This window comes from Bos grunniens, chromosome 3, assembly GCF_055505025.1.
Source record: "Bos grunniens cultivar Pamir isolate PY7600 chromosome 3, Bosgru_T2T1.0, whole genome shotgun sequence".
Taxonomy (NCBI): Eukaryota; Metazoa; Chordata; class Mammalia; order Artiodactyla; family Bovidae; genus Bos; species Bos grunniens.
In genome coordinates this window covers 72,116,778-72,140,031 of record NC_141167.1, presented here as the reverse complement: position 1 = coordinate 72,140,031, position 23,254 = coordinate 72,116,778, and the positions used below count along the sequence as shown (strand labels likewise).

The 23,254-nt window shown below is 39.3% G+C and overlaps 1 protein-coding gene across 8 annotated transcripts in view; it reads left to right on the top strand.

Moving 5' to 3' along the window:
• The first annotated feature begins 537 nt into the window (after window positions 1-537).
• Window positions 538-23,254, top strand: part of ARHGAP29 (Rho GTPase activating protein 29) — an 82,499-nt gene continuing 59,782 nt past the window's right edge. For 2 of the 8 annotated variants that reach the window (XM_086391306.1, XM_086391302.1), the window contains exons 1-3: window positions 538-692; window positions 15,506-15,597; window positions 18,848-19,084. In XM_086391306.1, the coding sequence (XP_086247432.1) occupies window positions 18,880-19,084 (205 nt within the window). In that variant the 5' untranslated portion in view covers window positions 538-692; window positions 15,506-15,597; window positions 18,848-18,879. Of the gene's footprint in view, window positions 693-7,336; window positions 7,453-13,044; window positions 13,183-15,505; window positions 15,598-18,847; window positions 19,085-23,254 lie in introns of those variants that run through there. The other 6 variants (XM_086391307.1, XM_086391303.1, XM_086391304.1 and 3 more) reach the window with 3 other exon arrangements.

Sequence of the window (23,254 nt, the reverse complement as noted above, 5' to 3'; positions counted from 1 at the left end):
GCAGCAGCAGCATTCATTGAGCAACTCCCACGAGTCAGGTATTCTACATAATGGTTGATGTTTTGTGTAATTTAGTTTTCTGAAAATGACAGTCAACAAAGAAAAGAGTGTGGCAATTTTAAAGGTAAACATAAAATGTATTTTTGTTCCTAAACGGGTAAGGAGGATGTGGCAAGGAGTAGGATCAAACAAATTGAACACCAAATTTCTGACTGTGTGTCCACCTGAGAAATGTGCACTTAACCAACAAGGACCTGCTCCCTGCTGGAGGGTGTAAAAGGTGACTGATTCCTGAGGTTCCTCCGTCCGTCTTGCCACAAGCCGCACAGAGCTGCTAACACGTCCTGCAGGTATTAGGACCGCCAGCAGGCCAAAGCGCAACTGACCGTCGGAGCCCCGTGCGCGAGAGCCAGAGGCCGCCCCCACCTGCCGCCCGCGTCCGGCCCCGCCCCCTGGGCGCGCAGGCCAATGGGCTGGGCCCCGGGGGAGGCGCGAGGCCGGGGGCGGGGCGGCCGGGGCCTGGGCGGTCGTTGCGGTAGCTGCAGGGGCGGCGGCGGCGACGGCGGCGGCTTGGCCGGGCGTCCGCGGGCCGTGGGGGATGGGGGCGGCGAGCTCCAGCCCTCGGCGGCGGCGGCGGCGGCCGTGAATGTTGGGCGGGCGTCCGCGTTCGGGACGCGGGATGGAGCGCCGCGGTGAGTGTCGGGTGGCGGCGCTCGCACCAACCGTGGCGGCTGAGGCAGGGGTCTGGGGTCACCGGCGAATTGCCGTCCAGGGTCTGGGCGGCCCAGAAGGCGGCCAGAACTGGAAGCGCCTGCGGGCTGCGCTGAGGGTCGGCGGCTGGACGGGCCGGTGCCCCCAGGACTCCTGGTCCTCCGGGAGGGGTCCTAGCGGATGAGGGGAGCGGCAGGGGAGGGAGAGCGGGGAGAGCTAGAGAGGGCGTCGCAGGTATCCGCGGACCCCGGTGCCCCCAGTTAGGCGACGCCGTCCCGGTATCTGGGGAAGAGAGTCTCGGGGTGGACTTTCCTTCCTTTCCAGTTCCCCTCGAGTGTCCTGCAGCCCCTCTCCCTTTTCTAACCATGTTCGCTCATCCGCCTTTAAGCGGAATTCTGGAAGGGGCTTCTTCACCCTCCCTGCCCCGCACTCTTACCCCCCCGCCGCAGCCCCCGCTTTTGGTTTCCTTAACCGGGTCTTCACTTTGGTGTTCCTTACTTGGGATCTTTTTGGAAGTTTAGTGCCATTTTCTCAAATTTTTGTCTGACAAATGCGAAAGCTGAGGGAAATAACAAGACATTCCATGTTGCCTGTCTTCCTTTTCTTATCACATTTCGCCTCACCTAGGCCCGACTGTTTGTTTATTTATTTATTTGGCGGGGGGAGCGGTAATGAAAAGTAGAAAAACACTCAGTTCCGGTTCTACCCAAGTGCCCTGCTCCGGTGCGTCTCTGTCGGTCTTCACACTCCCTCTCTCTCCCACCACTCCGACCCTTCTGTCACACCCCTGTAGCTGTTCCTTCGCACGCGCACACACGCACCCGCTATCCCAGCCTGGTCCTCGGGTAAGCCCTGTGCTTTGCAGAATAGAAATTGACAGGCGGAGGATTGCAGCTCCCAGGAGGAGAGCAGGAGAGGGTATCCCTGTGAGCTTGTTTCCCGGGCTGTCCCAGGTCCCACAGTCCAAACCTTGGCCCGAGGGAAGGCCTTCCTTTGCCTTGAACAAAGTAACCAGGGAGTCTCCTTGTCTTTGAGCCCCCTCTGACATTTCCAGGGTCCATCTCGCTTTTTCATCTCCACTCCTCTTTAGAGGGGAGGGTGAGGTTTGTTTACCAGCTACCCTCATGGACTGTTGTTTTGTTTTTGGTCGTTGACATCCCCTATCCACCTCTAATGGTGGATCTCTCTGTTAGGAGGTGAAAGCTGCAACACGGCACTGGAGCCAAAATAACCAAAGAACTATTTGTTTGACATTTACCTTTTACTTTTCTCTTCTTTTTGGGAATTAGCTTCGCCTCCTTGTTCGGTTTGAGGAAGTGTGTGTGTGGGGGGGTAGTTTCCTGTTCAAGAAAAAGAATTCATAATTAAGTACGAAAGTGAATATTTAGAATGAGTAAAGAATTCGCAACAAATTATGGGTCTTGGAGATTTAAATCCCTTTCTTCGGAGATTTCTTCAGGCAGTTTGCCAGGAATGTATACTTGGAAATGCTTCCTGATTGTAGGAACTAAGCAAGTGAGGAACCCGGACACTTAAGCTTCATTAGCTTTATGGTTCAAATAGCCTTAGTCTCCTGATTCTGAGAAAAAGTCTAGAGTGGATTTGAAGAGAAGTAAGATAGGTCTGAGTTGAAAATTTTTCAGTTCCTAAATTGGCAGGAAGTAAAACTCTGGCTGAGATGAAGAAAGCACTGTTCATGGAATCGATGGTGGCTGGTCATTCCTGCTCTACCCACCTCCCTAAAATAGAATATCCACTAAATTATCAGCACCTTCTCTTCCCAGTGGTAAAAGCCCTTGATCTAGGAATGTGCGCTGCTTCAGCCACTGCTGTTGGTCTCAGTCGTTAGTACTGCTTGAACAAAGCTCATGACCAAAAGGTTCCGTGGAAAGATTTTCATTCCTGTACCATTGGTGATTGATTCAGCATTCACTCAGAAAATTTAGTTTGACACCACTTTATGTTAGAGAAACTTTCAGTCTATTGGGTAGAAGCAGGTAATTTCAAATAAATAGGGCCCAAGGCATAATATCTTGGGTTACCTGAGAAAAGTATGTTGAATGTCCTATGGGAAAGTAAAGGAATGACTTATTTTCAGTAGAGGAAATGAAAAGGCTTTTTGGAAGAAGTGATTTTTTTGTGAGATTGAAGTCAATTAAGAGAATGATTTTAATAAGCACAGAAGGCCAAATGATCCTTCTTTGCAGAGTTGCTGGTTATCGTAATGCACACATACAAGAGTATCATCAGTCAGCTTCTATGATTCTGCTTTGATGGCTACTTTGTTTTTGATTTCCCACCTATCTCCAGTATAATGATGAGCCACAACACAGAAAGATACATCCCTGTGTAAAGAAATAAGGAGGTTTAAAAGGAGGGTTAACAACACGTTTGGATATGATGAGGATTTTTGTGGACGGTTTGTACTTTCTGCTTTGTCTTTATCTTTTACTCTGATAAGCAAGAGCCCTTTGATGATACTGCCTCCCTGGGATAAGGTTTTTTCTTTTTCTCAAAAAATGCTCCAGTATTTATCCCTGAGAAAGTTTTCAAATACCATAGACTTTCTTTCTAAGGAAGAAGATGGAAAATATTTTGAAAAATATTAAGGGAGAGAAAAAGTTGAATTCAGGGATTATTTCAGTAGAACTTCCTGGAATTTTGTGGGCTTCCCAGGTGGCGCTAGTGGAAAAGAATGCCTGCCAATGCAGAAGATGTAAGAGACGTGGGTTCCATCCCTGGGTTAGGAAGATCCTCTGGAGGAGGGAATAGCAACCTTACAATTTTACTTTTAATTTACCTAATATTCCCTGAGTACTAAAATAATAAGAGATTTTTATACAGTATGAGTGAGTTTTGACAATTGTATACACTCATGTAATCCCCATAATCAAGATATAGAACATTTCCATTATTTCAAAAAAGTCTCACATGCAGAACTCCCCCCACTTTCCACACTACAAGCCCAGTCACCAGGCAGCCATTCCTGCTTTTTTGTTACTAAGAATTTGGTTCATCTTTTCTTTGTGCCTGACTTTCATTTAGCACGATGTTTTTGAGATTCACCCATGGTTTTTTGCTGTTATAGATATTTTATTGTTGAGTAGTATTCCCTTGTAAGGCTGTTGGCATTTATCTGTTGGCACTCGGATTGTTTCCAGTTTTTGACTATCATGAAAAAAGTTGCTGCGTACATTTGTGTATAGTTTTTGGATGAATGTATTTTTCATTTTGGGGAGTTAGATAAGGGAGTAGAGTTGCTGGCTTTTATGGTAAATGTATGTTCATGTGTATAAGGAACTGCCAGGCTGTTTTCCAAAGTGGTGTGTACCTTGTATAGCACCAGTGTGTGGGAGTTTTAGTTGCTGTACATCCTTCCTATCCCAGATTTCACTCTAGCTGAAATTGAGAATTCCAGTAGACATCTGGTGGTATCTCATTGTGGCTTAAATTTGTGTTTCCCTGATACTAATGATGTTGAGCACTATTTCATGTGCTTACTGCCCAGTTGTGTATCTTCTTTTTTGAAGTATCTGTTCAGATCTTTTACTAATTAATTTCTTGTGCTGTTTGTTTTATTATTGAGCTAAGAGTTCTTGATGTAATTTGGATACAAGTCCTTTGTCATGTATTTCCTCCCGATTTGTGGGCTTAACAGTTGTCTTTCAAATAGCAGAAGCTTTACATTTCAATGAAGTTTAGTTAACCAGTTGTTTGTTTGTTTGTTTAATGGTTCTTGCTTTTTGTGTCTAAGAAATTGTTCCCTAGGTTTTCTATCCAAGTTTTCTTAGAATAGAGATCCTCAAACATATTCTTAAAGGACCAGATCATAAATATTTTAGGCTTACAGGCTACAGTACCTCAACCACTCAACTTTGCTGTTGTAGGGCAAAAGAAGCTAATGACTGTACATAAACAGCTGGGCATGGCTGTGTCCCCCCATAATTTTTTTAAATAAAAATATGCAGTTGCCTCTTCCAGCTCCAGTATTTAAAAGATTGATAGTTTTAGATAATACATTTAGGTCTATGATACATGTTGAGTTAACTTTAGGGTATGCTCTGAAGTAAGGATCATTTTTTTCTCATATGGCTATCAAGTTATTTCAGTACCATTTATTGAAAAGAACACCTTTTCCCCTATTGAATTACTTTAGCACCTTTTGAAAATATGTAGGTCTATTTGTAGACTATTCTGTTGATCTGTTTCACTCTCTATAATAATATCATATTGTTTTGACAACTGTAACTCTATAGTAAATCTTAAAATCAGACATGGATCTTCCAAATCTGTTCTTTTTTCAAAAATTTTTTGGCTGCTTAGATTTTTTACATATTATATACATTTCAGAGTCAGCCTATCAATTTCTGCAAAAACCTAGGAGAGATTTTGTTTGGGATTGCTTGAAATGACACATCACTTTGAGGGAAACGAAAGTCTTCAGCAGTTTTGAGTCTTCCAGTCTATGAGCATGGCATATCTACTGATTGATTTACTTCTTTAATTTCTTGCCACTAAAGTTTTATAGTTTTAAATTTAGGATCTTAGACATATTTTGTTAAATTTATTCCTAAAAATATCTGATTTTTTGATGTTATTATAATTGGTATTTGTTTCTGAGACGTCACTGTCCAATTGTTTGTTGCTAGTATTTAGAAATAAAATTGTAATATGTTGACCCTATATTCTGTAGCCTTGCTAAATTCATTTATTAGTTGCAGTAACTCATTTGTAGGTTTCTTAGAGTTTTTGAGATATGCAAACATGTCAATTTTTAATGAAGTGTTTTACTTCTTCCTTTTCAATCTGAATGTGTTTTATTTTTTTCTCTTGTTCTCTTGTACTGTCTAAGACCATCAGTAACAATAGTGTGTGTTAGTTCCTCAGTCATGTCCAACCCTTTGCGACTCCATGGACTGTAGCCTGCCAGGCTCCTTTGTCCATGGAATTCTCCAGGCAAGAACACTGGAGTGGGTAGCCATTCCCATCTCCAGGGCATCTTCCTGACCCAGACATTGAACCCAGGTCTCCTGCATTGCAGACTCAGATTCTTTACCATCTGAGCCATCAGGGAAGCCCAGTAACAATATTGATCCTAATCTTAAAGTGGAAAACATAGGTAGTCTTTCATTATTGACCAAGATGTTAGCTGTAGATTTTTTGTAGATGCCTCTTAAAAGGTTGAAAAAATTCCTTTCTATTCCTACTTTGCTGACTGCTTTAATTATGAAAGTTTGCAAAATTTTGTCAGATGCTCTTTCTGCATTTATTAAGATCATCACATGTTTTTTTCGTCTATTGACTATTAAACTAAGCTTGATTCTTGAGACAAACCTTTCTTGGTTCTAATGTGTTATTTCTTTTAAATATTGTTGGGTTTGACTTGCTAATACTGTGTTAGGAAATTTGATCTGTAGTTTTCTTGTAATATATTTGTCTGCTTTCAGTATCAGAGTAATACTGACCTTATAAAATGAGTTGGGAGGTTTCCCAACTCTTCTATTTTTTGAGAGTTTCTGTAGGACTATTTTATCTAGTTCAATAGATTTCATTAGTGAGGCCATCTGGGTCTGCAGTTTTCTTTGTGAGGTATTTTAAATTATGAATCCATTTCTTTAAGTACATATAAAGTTACCCCAGATTTTCTATTTTGTGTGTTAGATCTGGTTATTTGTGTCTTTCAAGAAATTTTTCCATTTTATCAGATTTGAATTTCTTGGCAAAGTTTATAATAGTCTCGTTTCCCTTTTAACATCTGTAGGGTCTGTACTGATGCTCCTTATTTCATTCATGATATTAGTAATTTGTGTTTTCTCACTTTATTTTTTAATCAGTTCAGCAAGATATATATCTATTTAATCTATCTTTTCAAAGAACCGACTTTCAGTTACATTGGTTTTTCTCTGTTACCTGTCTTCCATATCACTGATTTCTTTGTTGTCGTTGTTCAGTTGCTCTGTTGTGTCCAACTCTTTGTGAGCCTAGCTTTGACTGTTCAGGCCTTTGTTGGCAAAGTAATGTCTCTGTTTTTTAATGTGCTGTCTAGGTTTGTCATTGCTTTTCTTCCAAGGAGCAAACGTCTTTTAATTTCATGGCTGCAGTCGCCATCCACAGTGATTTTGGAGCGCAAGAAAATAAAGAAATCACTGATTTCTACTCTTACCATTATTTCCTTCATTTTACTTACTTGCTGTTCAATTTGCTCTTTGCTTTATAGCTTGAAGTAAAAGCTTAAACCATTGATTTTAGATCCTCCTTTCTTTTTCATTGTTCAAGTATTTTATTTATTTTTAGAAATCTTTTTATTTTATATTGTCATATAGCCAGTTAACAATGTTGTGATAGTTTCAGGTGGACAGCAGAGAGACTTAGGCATACAAATACATGTATCCATTCTCCCCCAGACTCTCCTCCCACCTAGCCTGCCACATAACATTGAGCAGAGTGCCATGTGCTATACAGTAGGACCTTGTTGGTATCCATTTTAAATATAGCAGTGTGCACATGTGGATCCCAAGCTCCCTATCTCTTCCCCCGCATCCTTCCCCCTTGGCAACCATAAGTTTGTTCTCTGTGAGTCTGATTTTGTTTTGTAAATAAGTTCATTTGTATCATTTCTTTTTAGATTCTGCATGTAGGGGATGTCATAGGATAATTCTCCTCTGTCTGACTTTACTCAGTCTGACAATCTCTAGATCCATCCATGTTGCTGCATATGGACCCTCCTTTCTTTTTAATAAGGTATCTAAAACAGTGTATTTCTCTAACTACTGCTTTTACTGTGTAACTTACCCATTTTGAAATATTGTGTTTTCATTTTTATTCAGTTCAAACTATTTTCAAATTTGCCTTGGGAAAATGTGACCCATGGATTATTTAAAAATATATTTTATAATTTCCAAATATTTGGTGATTTTCCTACTGTTATTTAGTCTATGTTTAATTTTGTTTGGGTCAGAGAACATACACTGTATGATTTCAGTTCTCTTAAATTTATTGGGACTTGCTGTATGGTCCTACATATATCTTAGTGAATATTTTGTGTGTATTTGAAAAGACTGTGTATTCTGTCATTGGGTAGAATTTTCTATAAATGTGTGTCAGGCAAGTCAAGTTGATTGATAGTATTGTTTAAATTTTCTATATCCTTACAGATTTTCTCTTATTATCCTATCAGTTAATGAGAGAAGATAATTGAAATCTTAACCATCATTGGGATTTATCTATTTTTCCTTACATTTCTGTCAAGTTTTGTCTTATATATTCTGAAGGTCTATTTTTAGGTGCATACACTTTAAGATCATGTCTTTAAGATGAATTGACTCTTACTGTTATAAAATGTTACTCTTTATCCTTGTCAGATTAAAAACTGCTTCTGCTTTCTTAAGATTAGTATTTACTTGGTGTATCTTTTTGTGATGTTTTACTTTCAACCTACTTGTGTCTTTTATATTTTATGTCTCTTTCTTACAGGCAGTTTGTAATTATGTGTACTAAGTTACTTCAGTCATGTCTGACTCTTTGCAATCCTATGGATTGTAGCCTGCCAGACTCCTCTCTGGTATTCTTCAGGCAGGTTGCCATGCCCTTCTCCAAGGGATCTTCCTCACCCATGTCTGTTATGTCTCCTACATTTTCAGGCAGGTTCTTTCCCACTAGTGCCACCTGGGAAATCAGTATGTAATTGAATCTAACTTTTTTGGAGATTGTCCAGTTGTCCAATTTGACCAGTGCTGCCTTTTTATAGGGGTGTTCAGATAATTTATATTTAATGTAATTATTGATATGATTGGGTTTAAGCCTATCGTCTTGCTGTTTGTCTTTAATTTTTCTCATCTGTTCTTTGTTTCTTTTCCTCTTGTTCTGCCTTCTTTTGGATTGACCAATTTTTTGAAATTCTATTTATAACTGCTGCTAAGTCGCTTCAGTCGTATCTGACTCTGTGCGACCCCATAGTCGGCAGCCCACCAGGCTCCCCGTCCCTGGGATTCTCCAGGCAAGAACACTGGAGTGGGTTGCCATTTCCTAACTACTGTTGGCTTATTAACTGTACCTCTGAAGATTTAATATACATTTTAAATTTATTATAATATGCTTTCAAATAATAATATGATATTTCACATATAGTGTAAGAACCTTACTTGCATTTCCCTCCTTCCTTAGTTTTTGTTATTGTGATACTTTTTCCTATTCTACATATGTTGTAAATGCCACACAGATTGCTATTATATTTGTTTTAAATGTCAGTATTTTTTTTTAAAAGAAATTTACAAAATGAGGCTTGTGTTGAAGCTTCATTTGAGGTGAGTCTAGAATATTATTTTATTAGGGCTGGTCTCCATGTACTACTAACACATGTCCTTCTGGGATCTCTCCTTAAGTATTCCATAGATCTCTCTGCTCTGGCTCATGAAAACTCAGAGGTTTCCTAGCCTTGTGAGAGCCCTGGAAATTGTTCAGCTACAGCTCCTTGGAAATTCTTTGTCCATCCTTGTGGGGATTCACCCTATACATATACAGCTTTCAATTCAGCAAGAAAATTAAGGAGTTGCCTATGCAGATTTCTGGAGCTCTTTCTCTGCCTACCTTCTTCCTCTCTGGTACTCTGTTGTACTGATCCCAGAGCTATGATTGCTCTTTCCTCAACAAGAGCACCACACTCTGTTTGGCTTCCTCCTTCTGTTCCATGGTCTAGAATGTGCCTCCAGGCAGAAAGTTGGGGTGACTTGTAGGGATCACCTCATTTGTTTGTGATTCCATCTCTCCAGGATCATGGTCCTGTGCTGTTTATAGTCTGATGTATGAAAATAATATAGTGGAAGGGCAAATCTCAGTTATTCCTGCATTGATGTAGTCAAAATTTTAAGACTTTTTTAAAATCTGGAAATTTTTTTCATCATTTTAGTACAGTTTATTTAAGAAACTGTTGTTTGCTCTATAAAATGGTGCACAGTCTAGACTTTACTGAGTGCATCCTGTGATGTAATTTAACATATTCTCTTGTCTTCTGTATTACTTATAAAGTGGTAATTGGATCTAGAGCAGAGTTTCTCAATCTTGGCAGTTTTTGGCCATTTGGGGCTAGGTAGTTCTCTGCTGGGGTGGACGTAGGGTTGAGGGGTGCTCTCTTGTGCAGGTGGGATGTGTAGCGGCATCCTTGGCCTCTATTTACTAGATGTCAGTACGATTCCTTCCCAGCTGTGAGAACCAAAGGTGTCTACAGACACTGTAAAATGTTTTTGGAACAATGTTCTATTATGAAAAGTATGCTAGGTAGCTACAGAATCAATTTCAGGAATATGAAGATCCCTACCCAGCAAAAATAGGAATACTTATTATAAATGTTAACACTGAAGAGAACACATGGAAAAGATTTTAACAGTATGGAAGTTGAAGTTTCTCAGAGTGACAGAAAAGTAACATCACAGAGGATAAGAATTTCTGTTTTAGAAGGGAAAAATACTTGAGACAATAATAATGTAAAATGGTAAAAACAGTTTTAAGATATTGGACTTCTTTGATAGATATACAGATGGTTTTACTTTTTCTTTTTTTAAAATGGTTTATGATTTAATTATAAACCAAAAATTTTAGAGTTGCAGAAAGGTTTTGTTTTAATAGTGTACTTTTTCATACTAGAAACTCACTTGTGTGATGTAAAATTTCTTTAAACAAAATGTAAATTAGGGAGAATTAATAAAATAACCCTTTAATTTAAAAGTGAACTATAGTTTTCACTGTTTCCAAATACCCTGTTCCTCCTTACTAAGGAAAAAGAGTAGAAAAGATGACAGATAATACATTTTTAAAAAAGATTTAAGAGGAGGATTGGGATTGAGAGACTTCTCAAAATTTCCCTCAGATAACAGTACTTACAAGTTAATCGTCCAGTATTCTTCAAGGAGCCACTCTGTTGGTTCTGTGCACAATAGTTGGCTGTTTTGATATGGTTTAAAGGTAGATCAGTGGGAAGGGTCTTGAGGTTAACCCAGAGCAGATCCAGCGGGCGGACTTCCCTCTGTTGAGCTCTGAGGGTTACCCTGCCTCTACCTTCCATGGCTTTAGAATGCTTTCCTCTCTTCCCCATTGGTGTCTTTCAGTTTAGTCCTCAGTGGTTTCCATGATGAGTGTCTCTGGTGCATCATTCTCTTCCAGTAGGATTTGAAGGAGCATTTGATTGTTAGATGTCCCTAGCATTGTTAGTTCTTTTTATCTTGACACAGTTATGTTTAAAGTTTAATGGGTAAGTTTTCAAAAATTAAATCTGCAAAATGATAGTAGAGCCCAAGTAGTTGAGGAGCCTGAGGTTCTCATATTTTTCTTTTCCAGTAACAACCTAGGGGCTTAATTAGGATCACTTGCCCAGAATTGTTTGGGTGTGAGAAGTGTCTGTCTTCCTTTTCTTGTTAGTGGGTAGTCCTCCTATTTCTCTTTCTCTTTCTGTCTTCCCTGTTCTGTCTCCATCTTATTTTCTCTGCCTTAACTTGTCCCTGAATCTTTCTTGGTCTTCTTTCTCTCCTCTCCAGGATTGTTTCTCACCCTCCCACATCTCTCATGGTGTTTTTCCTCTCCCTCCCTCCCATGTGCTCCTTTCTGTCTTTTCACACCACCGCTTCTACCTCACACATGAGGACCTCGTGCACAACATTGTCAGTTTAACTGTAATAAGGAACACAATCCTCTTTATTAAGGGAGTGGTGATTAATGGAGTAAGAGTACAAAATTATTAATATACAGGTATTTTATTTTTTAAGTAAAAAGCATTATATTAAGTATGATCCATATTTTGCAACCATGTATTATTGTTTAGTCCCTAAGTTGTGTCTGACTTTTTGTGACTCCATAGACTAGCCCTCCAGACTCTAGCCTTTCCCAGGTAAGAATATTGGAGTGGGTTGCCATTTCCTTCTCTATGCTAATATACAGGTATTTTAAAATAGATATAAAAGAGTGTTTGAGATTGAGTAACTTTCTTATATTTCTTCCCCAAACCTTTTCTTAGGATTTAATTAGGGTTGCAGTGCTCCAGCTCCCTTTTGGACTGGGATCCTTGACCTCTCATTAGTTTGTTTCAGTTCAGGGCATCATCAGTTTCCATGGTGAGAGTCCATGGCGCGTTGTTCTTTTTAAGTGTGGTTAGGAGAGTTTGGATTTAGGGTTTCCTTAGTATCTATGGCATGTCCTTGATACTGTTGTTTTTGAAGTTTGAAGGGTAAATTTGTGTAAGTTGAATCTGAAAATTCCAATGTGGAGCTAAAGTAACCAAGGAGCTGAGCGTTTTCAGATTTATCTTTTATAAAGTAGCACCTGAAGGGCCAAATTTGCTTTATTTCCCCAACATTGTTTTTAGTAAAAGAGTTCAAAGATACGAGAGGTGTTCCTCTTCTCTTTGCCAGTGAGTATTTTCTCCCTGTCTTGCTACCTCATTTGTTGGCTCTATCGTGCTCACTTCCTTTTTCTGTTTCTGGAAGTAGGTGGCTGCTCTTTTCTCTTTTTTTTCTCGTTATCTTCTTTCTGCCCTCACTTGTTTCTGTCTTCCTTGGTTTTGCCTCTCTCCGCAGTTTCCGCTTACTCTTCTTCCTCACACTTGTCTTTTTCTGCATTCTCCCCGTGTGACCATTTTTTTCCTCTGCCTCCAACACTAGGCTTAGCCACCCTACCCTCCCCATGAGCCCTGTTTCTCCATCAGTTCTTTCTGAATGTTCCAGCATGAAGATAACTGATAAGGCTTGTTTTCCTGAGTAGAATGATGTGGAAACCTATGTGCTTTCGGCCCCTGCTGCTTTCTTTAGTTATTCCATCTTTCTCAGACATTTTTTCTCATTCCGAGCGAGTTTGCAAGTGCAACTGAAGTAATATATAGGTCTAAGTGGGAAATAGGACCCTGTACAGAGGGTAGAGTAATTAGTTGGTTTTGAGGAAGTTTATTTTTCTGAAAAGGAGTCAGGCTTGTGTTACACTTTTACCTGCTTTGGATCGTGTTTTTGTTTTCTTAAGAGTTGGAGAGAGAGGGACGAGGTCGTCAAAAGAAGTACCTCATAAAAAAATGTAGATTGTTCATCCAAGAAATTTTCGTTTGTCAGATGTAGTCATCAGGTGACCTATTCCTAAGGTTCCTCCGCCCGTTCTGCCACAAGCCACACGGGGCTGCTAACACGTCCTGCAGCGCTCAGGACCGCCAGCCGGCCAAGGTGCAGCTGACCGTCGGAACCCCAGGCGCGTGAACCAGAGGCCGCCCCCACCCGGGCGCGCGGACCAATGGGCTGGGCTCCGGGGGGCGGGAGGCGCGAGGCCGGGGGCGGGGCGGCCGGGGTTGGCGCGGTCGTGGCGGTAGCTGCAGGGGCCGCAGCGGCGGCGGCGGCTTTGGCCGGGCGTCCGAAAGCCGTGGGGGATGGGGCCGGCGGCGGCGGCCGTGACGGCCGTGAGTGTCTGGCGGGCGTCCGCGCCCGGGACGCGGGATGGAGCGCCGCGGTGAGTGTCGGATGGCGGCGCTCGCTGCAGCTGCCGCGGCCGAGGCAGGGCATTGGGGTCACCGGCGAGTTGACGTCTAGGGTCCGGGCGGCCCAGGCGGCGGCGGGAAGTGGAGGCCACTGCGGGTGCGCTGATGACCGGCGGCGGTGGGCCGGTTCGGTGTGCCCAGGACTCCTGGTCCTCCGGGAGGGGTCGGACGGGACGAGGGGCGCGGCAGCGGAGGGGGAGCCGGGAGGGCACGAGCGGTGGCCCTGAGCGGATGAAGAAGATAATAAAAGCAAACACTTAGCGTGTCCCACGTTCGGCATGCTGTTTCCTAAGTGCGCTACACATTTTAACCTCCTGAGAGTTCCACGATTATTTAACTAATTTTTCAGATGGGAAAAACGTGTCAGAACACACGGGCTAGTAATTGGCAGTGTGACTTCAACTCAGGCAGGTTTGCTCCAGAATCTGTGCTCTCTATCGCTACAGAGTTGATCTGACCCCGTCCTACCCCACCTGCCCTGACAGCAGTCGTCTCTTCAGCTGGGTCTCATTCCTGATTTTAGGATTTCCGTGGTTGCGTTGTTTTCGTCTCTGTCTTTTGGGCTGAGTGAGGGGTTTTTCGTTCCGAGGCCGCGTAAGCCTCAATGGTCTTTCCCAGGTCTGCTGTGGACGTTTTAAGGGCTGGACTTTTTTTTTTTTTTCCTTTTTGACGGCTGAATTTTCAAGCCTGAGACGTTTCATACTGCAGCTGTTAGTAACTCACGAACCTCTTGTCTCCATGTTCATCTTTCTTGACTGTCTTCCTCAAGACGGAATTGGGCTTATAACTTTTCGGAGAGCAGGATTGTTAGTTGCTAAAGGCGGGAGCTGAGTGCACCTTCTCCAGGCGTCTCCTAGACGGTATCTCTTGTCCATCGCTATCAAAGCCGGACACACTTTTTGGTTGCTCCATTTTCCCACTCTGTTTAAACGCTGAAATGGGGAACGTGGTCTTTGGCTTTGGGTAGTTTTGGCTGGTCAAGGGAGAGCCCTGCCCGTCAGGAATGCTAGACATTCTGGAGGCGTGGGAGGTTGGGCAGCTTCATCTTCTTTAAACGTGCTGAGTTTTGACTGCACTGGAATGAAGTGTATGAGTATTGCATGCCTTCCTTTAGAAATTAATTATTTGCATATTACTGATATAAGTTTTCAACATTCCCCTCTTCTCTTTTAGTGAGAAGTGCATTTAAAAAGACCTCCAGGGTGAATTTTCCTGATTTTTTTTTAAACATCTCTAAGATTCTTACCAATCAGAAATTGTGTCGAAATAGCAGATTTCTAAAATATATAGCAATTTTTCCTGAGGTAGAAATGGTAAGATTGGGAATTAAATACAGATATTTGAGGTTGTTTCAGTTTTCAGTTAGGCAGCCCGGTGCCTAAAATGAAAATACTTTTGTAAGGAGACATTTGGGGTGGAGGAACGTGAGGCAAAAACATTTGATAAACGCAGTCTACTGAAGTCTTGGAAAAGACACATTCCAGGGTACCAGAAGTTAGTGTTCACATTTCTGATGCACATATTACTTAGAATTTGGAACATACAGAGAAAATAGTTTTGCACAGTAGTTTTCTCTTTGCTACACAGCTCTTTGTGAAGTGGATAATATGTGTTTTTTTTATATTGATGACTTGGAGTTGGAAGAAATGCAAGAGAATTAGAAGAGTTTCACAAATATTTTGCTCAACAATCTGTTTGCGCAGTTCAAACTTCACTTGGAAGTCATATTTAGTAGGCTTCCACAAAGTCAGTGACGTTTCTGGAATTGTTTCCAGTCCTATATTTCATGGTCACAATTTACAGATATATTGTAATGAAGCCACATGTTGTTCATTACTTACGTATGTCTACAGTCTCCTGCAGTAAAGCACTGCTAATGATAATGGCTAATAGTTATTGCACCTTCATGATGAACCAAGTGTTGTGCTAAGTGTGCTTTCCGTATTATTATCTCATGTAATTAAATTTACAGTTACAGTATCTGGTAACTACATTTTATGTTCCCACCAGCTAGAGGTTCATTTTGGGACATGAGAAAGTAATGTGGGTGATCTTGGAAAGTGTATATCCTCCAAACTTTCTCACTGCTTGCTTGCTTGCTAAGTCGCTTCATCATAGTTCAGTTTTGTGAAAGTATGGATTAACTTTATGTTAACATTTTTTCAACTGTATTGTTTCCTTTTTTTAGTTTGAAATATGAAAAGTAGTAAAGTGTATATAGTAAAAATAAAGTGTAGTACATTACTCACCATAATGCTGACTCCTCACATCCCCATCATTTTTGTTTGTTTACAGATAGTCTTGACTAAAAATGTTCAAGCATTTTTGAAACACTCTATAACTTTGAGTTACTAATTTGACAATTGAAGTAAAATAGTTTTACTGAGGTGGGTGATTTGTTTTATTTGAAGCTTGTGATATACGCTTTAAAACTTATAACCATCTTTTTACCAGTGACAATGACCAGTTTTCTAATTTACTAAACTAAAAGCCATCAAAATTAATCACAGTGGCTTTACTAAGTAAGCTGAAAAAGTGATAACTTAGGCAAATAGTCTTCTAAATTAATGGTTTGTAAAAGAGCTGCCCAAACAAGACACTTGAGTGTTGTTTTGTTTTTGTTGGAGGGGAGACTTAGGTATAATAGTGCCCCCTAAATTGTCCTAAGTTCATTTTAGAAGTTATTTACACGTTTAAGAATTAATGTTAGATAGGTTTGAAACTAGAGTAAATGTAGAAATTGCATTTCCAGAAATGATTTGAGGATAACAATATTGAATAAAGGACTTTTAAATGTTATTAAAGAAGTGTCAGGACACCTTATTTAATAATCAGAAGTAGAGGAACAGTAATAGAAATCCACCTTTGATTTCAGTCTTATATACCCTTGCCTTTACTCAACTTTATATGCCTTTCTTTTTTTGAAAGATACTATTTTAGAGACAGATTTTTAAAAACAATTTCTATTTTCCATTCAAGACACTGAAACAAACCAGAGTTAACCATTTTATTTCTATAAAAATTAATTAAAATTTTGTAAAATTATAAAGTTTATAAATTCATTATAAATTGCTTATTCATTATTGTTCATTATTCATCCTGGAAAATCATTACTTATTCAGACAGTTTTGAGTTTTTCATCCCTCATTCTGCTATAAGCAGAGAACAAACACATGGTTAGCAAACATTGATCATGATTGCCTTGAGATTATAGTCTGGATAGGGAAACATGAATCATCTATGGGAACTTGGATAAGTGCAGTGATGGAAAGGATAAGATGCTATAAAGCATCCAACAGGAAATTCTGTTCTAGTTTGGTGGCGGTGGTGGTTATGAGGCAGGGGAGGTCCAGGAAGGCTTCTTTGAACTGAGATCAGAATGAGTAAACAAAGAGGAAGAATAGTCCAGGCAAATAGAACTGTATATAGACAAGACCCTGTTGAGTCCAACAGTTGGTGTTTTTCAGGTTGTAGGGACAAAATCCATAGTAAGTCTCAGAGCAATTTGATGGGTTACAACTGGCATTTTAAAAAACGAAATGGAACAGGAAAGAAAACATCTGAGTAAGAAAACATCACCTGGCTCCTTAGCCAGTATCTGTTTTATGTTTATGCATTCCTGCATGCATACACCACACACAAACATACTTAATATGTATACTAGCTCCTGATATAAAATTATTTTCTCTACAAGTCATGGTAAACAAATATTATTGAAAAAATGAGAAAGAGGTGTGTGGGTGGCCAGAGTGCTGAGAGTGTTGAGTAGGAATTTGACTTCAGATGACATTGCAGAAATAGATAGGAGGCAGATCTCATGTTGAACCTTGTGATGCACGATAGCTTCTCATTGTCCTTTGGAAGAGTTTTGAACAGAGAAATAACATGATGAGATTCATGTTTTGAAAATGAATGCCTTTGTAATGAGACACTACCTATGGAATGAACAAGAATGAATGTGGAGAAATCATTAGGAAATTAGTAGCAGTAGCTCAGACAAGAAATCATGGTTATTCAGCTAGTGTGGTAGTAGAGATAGAATTAGAGAGTAAAAAACTGTGGATGGCTGGGGCGGGGGTGGGGTGCGGTAATCTATGGAGTTGGGCAATGTATAGTAAAGAGTAAATGATACAATTTTATATCTTACATGTAACCCAGAAATGAATATTCCATAAAACTTTCTACTGTAAATTTCACAGAAGTCCTTAGTCACTCTACCATTTTCAAAGTATCCAAATATCCAAGACAAAACATTTGGTAAATATTTCAATGATAATGCTTGAGCTAATTTAATTCCTCGAGTCATTTCTCTTTTGATTTCAAGAGATATAAACAAAGTTAGGACTTTTAATTCCAGGAAGATAAAATGTAAGGATGAAGCAGAAACATAGTAAGGTTTTCCTTGAGTTCCAACTGTGTACCCGGTTTAGGTGTTTTAAATGAAGTATTTTAATTTTTATGTTCCCTTTTAATCTTCACACAGCCTATAACCAAATTGTGCAGGTTACTAAGTATTCAGCTAGGATTCAAATCTCAGTCTTTGTCATAACAAAGATTGTGTTTTTATTATATCACCATGAAATTACCAAAAATATTGCTCCAGTGATCATATATTTATTTGTTCAGTCCAAGTGTGTCGTCATTGACTCAAAGGACATGAGTTTGAATAAGCTCTGGGAGATGATAAAGGACAGGGGAGCCTGTGTGCTACAGTCCATGGGGTAGCAAAGAGGCGGACACGACTGAGTGACTGAATAACAACAGTGTGTCAGATTTGTGGACATGCTTAGAACTTAATTTCAACAGAGAAGTATTCTTGATGAAAAGTGATAATCCAGAGTGTGTGTGTGTATTGTTGTTTAGTTCATGGGGTCACAAAGAGTCAGACATGCTTGAGCGACTAGCACTTCACCAAAGTTGTCAGTTGTGTCTGACTCTTTGCGACCCCATGGACTGTAGCCTACCAGGCTTCTGCATCCATGGGATTTTCCAGGCAAGAGTCCTGCAGTGGGCTGCCATTTCCTTCTCCAGGAGATCTTCCCAACCCAGGGATTGAACCTGGGTCTCCTGCACTGCAGACAGATGCTTTACCATCTGAGCCACTAGGGAAGCCCAGAAGAGATGATTAACGGTTTGTCAGGTCAAACATAGGAATGATGGAAGGGAGACTTTGAAAACGGCCTTTCTATTTTCAAAGCTCATATTTCACCTTTATTTTTGAAGGTGAGGTCATAGTGGGAGAATATGTTCTTCTACCAAGTGACATTTCAGAACAACTTTTATAGCTTAAAAAATTCTGTGCCCTAGGAATTAAGAGGAAGTTTATTAAGAGCATAGATTTTGGTCACAAGGCAGATGTAGTTTTAAGTACCAATTCATCATTTATCAGCTGAGAGCTTAGACAAATCATTTAACCTCCAAATCACTTTCCTAACTTGGGAATTGAGAATCGGCATATCATAGACTTGTCAAGATTATTGGCACTTAATAAATGGAAGTTGCTATATTAGTAATACAGAGTTTGTTGTTTTTTTTTTTAACTAGAATATTGAGGTGGGCTTTGAGCTATTCGTGAAAACCTGGTACCTTGGTTAATGAAATATTTGCATTTCTCTCTTTTTTTCTCTCCCACTTAAGGAATTCCATTTTTTTGACTGTTATGTGAAAGGATGATTGCTTACAAACAGAAAAAGACAAAGAAAAAACGTGTTTTGTCAACAGGCCAGCTCTCAACTGATGTTACAACTTCTGAGATGGGGCTCAAGTCCATAAATTCCAACGCCATTTTGGATCCTGATTACATCAAGGAGTTGGTGAATGACATCAGGAAGTTCTCCCATATGTTACTGTATTTGAAGGAAGCTATTCTTTCAGGTTTGTTGACTCTCTTTCCCTTAGCCTTCTTACTGGATGGTTTGTAATATCGTAAATGCCAGCCTCGCTTGCATATAAGAATGTACACAGTAGTAGAAGCAGAGTATTCTGCTTTAGCTGTTTTATATATGTTTTGCCAAATGTTTGATGTTTCCAGTGTAAACTATGTTATAATCAGATACAGTGCAATACGTAGTAGAAAGCTTGGGAAGTGAGGGAACAAGACCCATTTGATATGGGAGATTTTTAGATATTTGGAATTTTAACCCTCTTGTTAATGGTAGCAATGCACTGTTTGGTCTGTAATAAGCACACTAATATTTTTAATTTACATTGTTAATACATCTGCCTAGATTCAGTTCGGAGAAGGCAATGGCACCCTACTCCAGTACTCTTGCCTGGAAAATCCCATGGACAGAGGAGCCTGGTAGGCTGCAGTCCATGGGGTCGCTAGAGTCGGACACGACTGAGCAACTTCACTTTCACTTTTCACTTCCATGCATTGTAGAAGGAAATGGCAACCCACTCCAGTGTTCTTGCCTGGAGAATCCTAGGGATGGGGGAGCATGGTGGGCTGCCGTCTATGGGGTCACACAGAGTTGGACACGACTGAAGCGACTCAGCAGATTCAGTTTTCTATATTGTTCTTGAAACAGTCTAAAATCACTGATTTGAGTGAATTTTTTCCTCAGAAGTCAAACTTAATTCTGTTTTGCTGTTCTCTTCCTCAAAAGAGAGTCACAGAATTTACTTTTTGTCTAGTTAGAAATGGATACTAGAGCCTGAGACTTGATTGTCCTGAAAGAAAGAGCTATATACATCTGTACTCCCTGACTTGATCTTAGTACTTGTCTTTCAACTTTCTGTGCCTCTTTTATATCTAATTTTGATGGCAATTAATAATCATACAACTGATATTCTTTTGTAATAAATAGCAGTTCAGTCCATATTCATAAAGGTATGTCTGGATGTAGAAAATGAAGTTTCCTGGTTATTTATATGACACCTTCTGGGGTTTCATAGACATAAGATTTCAGTAAATATTTTCTGTGAATATAAGTTAGATACTCATTTTCTGATATGCATTCTGAAAAATAGAAACTAAAAAACCATGCCTTTTGTCATAAATACTGCTTTTAAGAGTTTATTTCTAACCTACCTGTAATTTTCCATTTGAAATGCCCCAAATACCTAGACTTGAATTGTAGCCTCAAAATTTTAGTATTGGACTTACCCTTAAATGACAATCATGTAAGTCATTCTTTTGAGACTATATATATGTTTTTAGAAAAGAATTTACCTACATTTCTGTTCATTTTAATAGCTTGATTTTGAAAAAAAATAGCTTGATTTTGAAGTCTAACTTTGGATAATTAAATGATAATAAAGTTACTTTGTTATTGTGGAAAGATATTCTAAATACATTAAGCATTATACCAGTAACAGATTCATTATTAAAATGACACATCTGCCATTTATTTAAAAAAGCATAGCTATGTAATAAAGGTTTGTTCTTAACTGGGTTTTTAAAAAATTTACATATAGTAAAATTTTATCTTTTTGATGTAACTGGGTTAACTTTTAACTCAAAATTTATATTAATTGGCAAATCATTTAAGGTAAAATCTGATTTTATTTAATGTATCAGTTAAAATAGGTTTCACTAATATAAATAAGAGTTTTAGTTAGAGTATCTATTTGTTTTTGTTTTCTGTAGGAAATTTTACATCATTTGGAATCTTTATCTCACATGTTTATCCCTTGTTTCACAGATTTTAAATGATGGTAATTTAAAACAAGTTGGACCCACTCCTTATATCCATACTTTTTTTAATGAGTTTTAAATTTGTGAATAGACAGTTCATTAGAAAGGAAGAGGATTGAAAGTTGATCCTAAGTAAGAAGAAAAGAGGAAATTGGTAATAAGATAGGAAAAGGAAACTACCTTTTGAGGTAAAAAGATGTATACGGAAATATATTTTTTACATAAATGTAATGTTAAAAATCTGTAAGGATGTTCTTTAAATAAGAAAACTAGTACTTCAAAATTTAGAACTTGAGTGTATTGCTAATAGTAAAAAAGTTTTCCATTTATGGTTGGTAAATTAATGCAAAATACCATCTTTTGGGTAACCAGCTCTCATTAGTGAGCAGTGGCCAGAGAATTTCCATTAGTTTATCTTTGGATTGATTTTAATGCTTGATTCTTTAGTCAGAGTTAAAAGGATTTATGTATGCCCTCTCAAAATAAATTTTGGATTTAGCAAGAATTTATTTTCTCTGTCTTTGTGTTGTTGTTATCAAAATCTGGAAATATATTCTTTAGTTTATTTGAATTGATAGAACCTTTTTGTTTGTTGTTTTCCTTAAAGGAGTATGTATAAACAGTATAAATCAACCTCATTATAAATGACAAATGCCATGTAATAAAATGTTTAATTTTGATCATGATTTTCAGCTTGTTAGAATGTCATGCTATTTATTTAATAGAATTATTGCAAAAATCACATGAGATATAATCTTCAGGAAAGCAGGTAAAAAGTTTAAATTCTGTAGCTGTCTAAGGTGGTTTAATATACATATGTTAGAGGACATAGGCATAGGTCATGCTTTTGTCTCTGAGCATTGAGAAATTTCCCTGGACTCCTGCTGTTCTGTATAGTTGTAAACTGGCCAGACAGCAAAGAGCTGTTTCATATTTTTCTTTTGGAGTGAAGAGACCATTGTCAGTATTTGATTGGTGGCTTTGCCACTGTTTTGTCTTTTGCCTCCTCAAGAGGAGGGATACCAGATTTTTGATATTGTTTATTACCTTTCAGTTCATGTTGGTTGGCTATGAAAAAGCTAAAAAGTTGTCTTTTAAGAATGTAGCTGTGGGTATGCAAATCACCTTTGGTGTTATCTGCATACCATTTTCTTTATGTACTTTACCTGTCATGAAGCAGTGGTGTACAAAATCATGTAACTACTGCTTCAGGTGTTCAGTCATTGTTAAGGCTAGGTGTAAAGTAATAGCTTTGTGATAGGTTTTGTATCTACATTTCCCTTTCCTTGAACTAGTTATAGAGATTATTATAATTGTATATGATGCTTTACATTTTACAGAGTAGTTTCACATGCAAACAGTAATCACACAGTCCCCACAAAGGCAGGGTTTAGCCCGTTTCATAGACGAGTTGTATGTATAATTTAAATTATGTGATTTCGTCAACCTCTGATTGCTGATAAATAACTACTATTTCATTTGGAACCTAGAGGTCATGAATGTAGAATGGTGTGACCTTTGCTCATGCTTTATTAGCTGTTTTACATGGCAGTATGATACTATAACGGAGAAGGCAATGGCACCCCACTCCAGTACTCTTGCCTGGAGAATTCCATGGATGGAGGAGCCTGGTAGGCTGCAGTCCATGGGTCGCTAAGAGTCAGACACGACTGAGTGACTTCACTTTCACGCATTGTAGAAGGAAATGGCAACCCACTCCAGTGTTCTTGCCTTGAGAATCCCAGGGACAGGGGAGCCTGGTGGGCTGCCGTCTGTGGGGTCGCACAGGGTTGGACACGACTGAGACGACTTAGCAGCAGCAGCAGCAGCAGCATGATGCTATAAAGACACTGCTCAGTTTTCATTTCATTCTATTTCATGTGGTATTTATATTGACTTACCCAGTATGGTAGCCTCTAGACATATGGCTGTTTAAATTTAATTAGAATTTAAAATTCAGCTCCTCAGTTGCAGTAACTGCTTCAAGTGCTTATTACCCATCTCTGCTTAGTTGCTACCATTTTGAATGGTGAAGATATAAAAATTACCATCATTACAGAGATTTCTCTGGTGGCTCAGATGTTAAAAGTGTCTGCCTGCAATGCGGGAGACCTGGGTTCGATCCCTGGGTCGGGAAGATCCCCTGGAGAAGGAAATGGCAACCCACTCCAGTACTCTTGCCTGGAGAATCCCATGGACGGAGGAGCTTGGTGGGCTACAGTCCATGGGGTCGCAAAGTGTCGGACATGACTGAGCAACTTCACTTCTTCACTTCTTCTTCACAGAGATTTCTGTCAGACAGTGATGGTATTGACATTTGGTTTTCATCAATCTCTGGAATATTGAGATGAATTTTTGAGCTATAAGTATTTTATATTTTTATAGCCTAAAAAGAAAACCTAGAA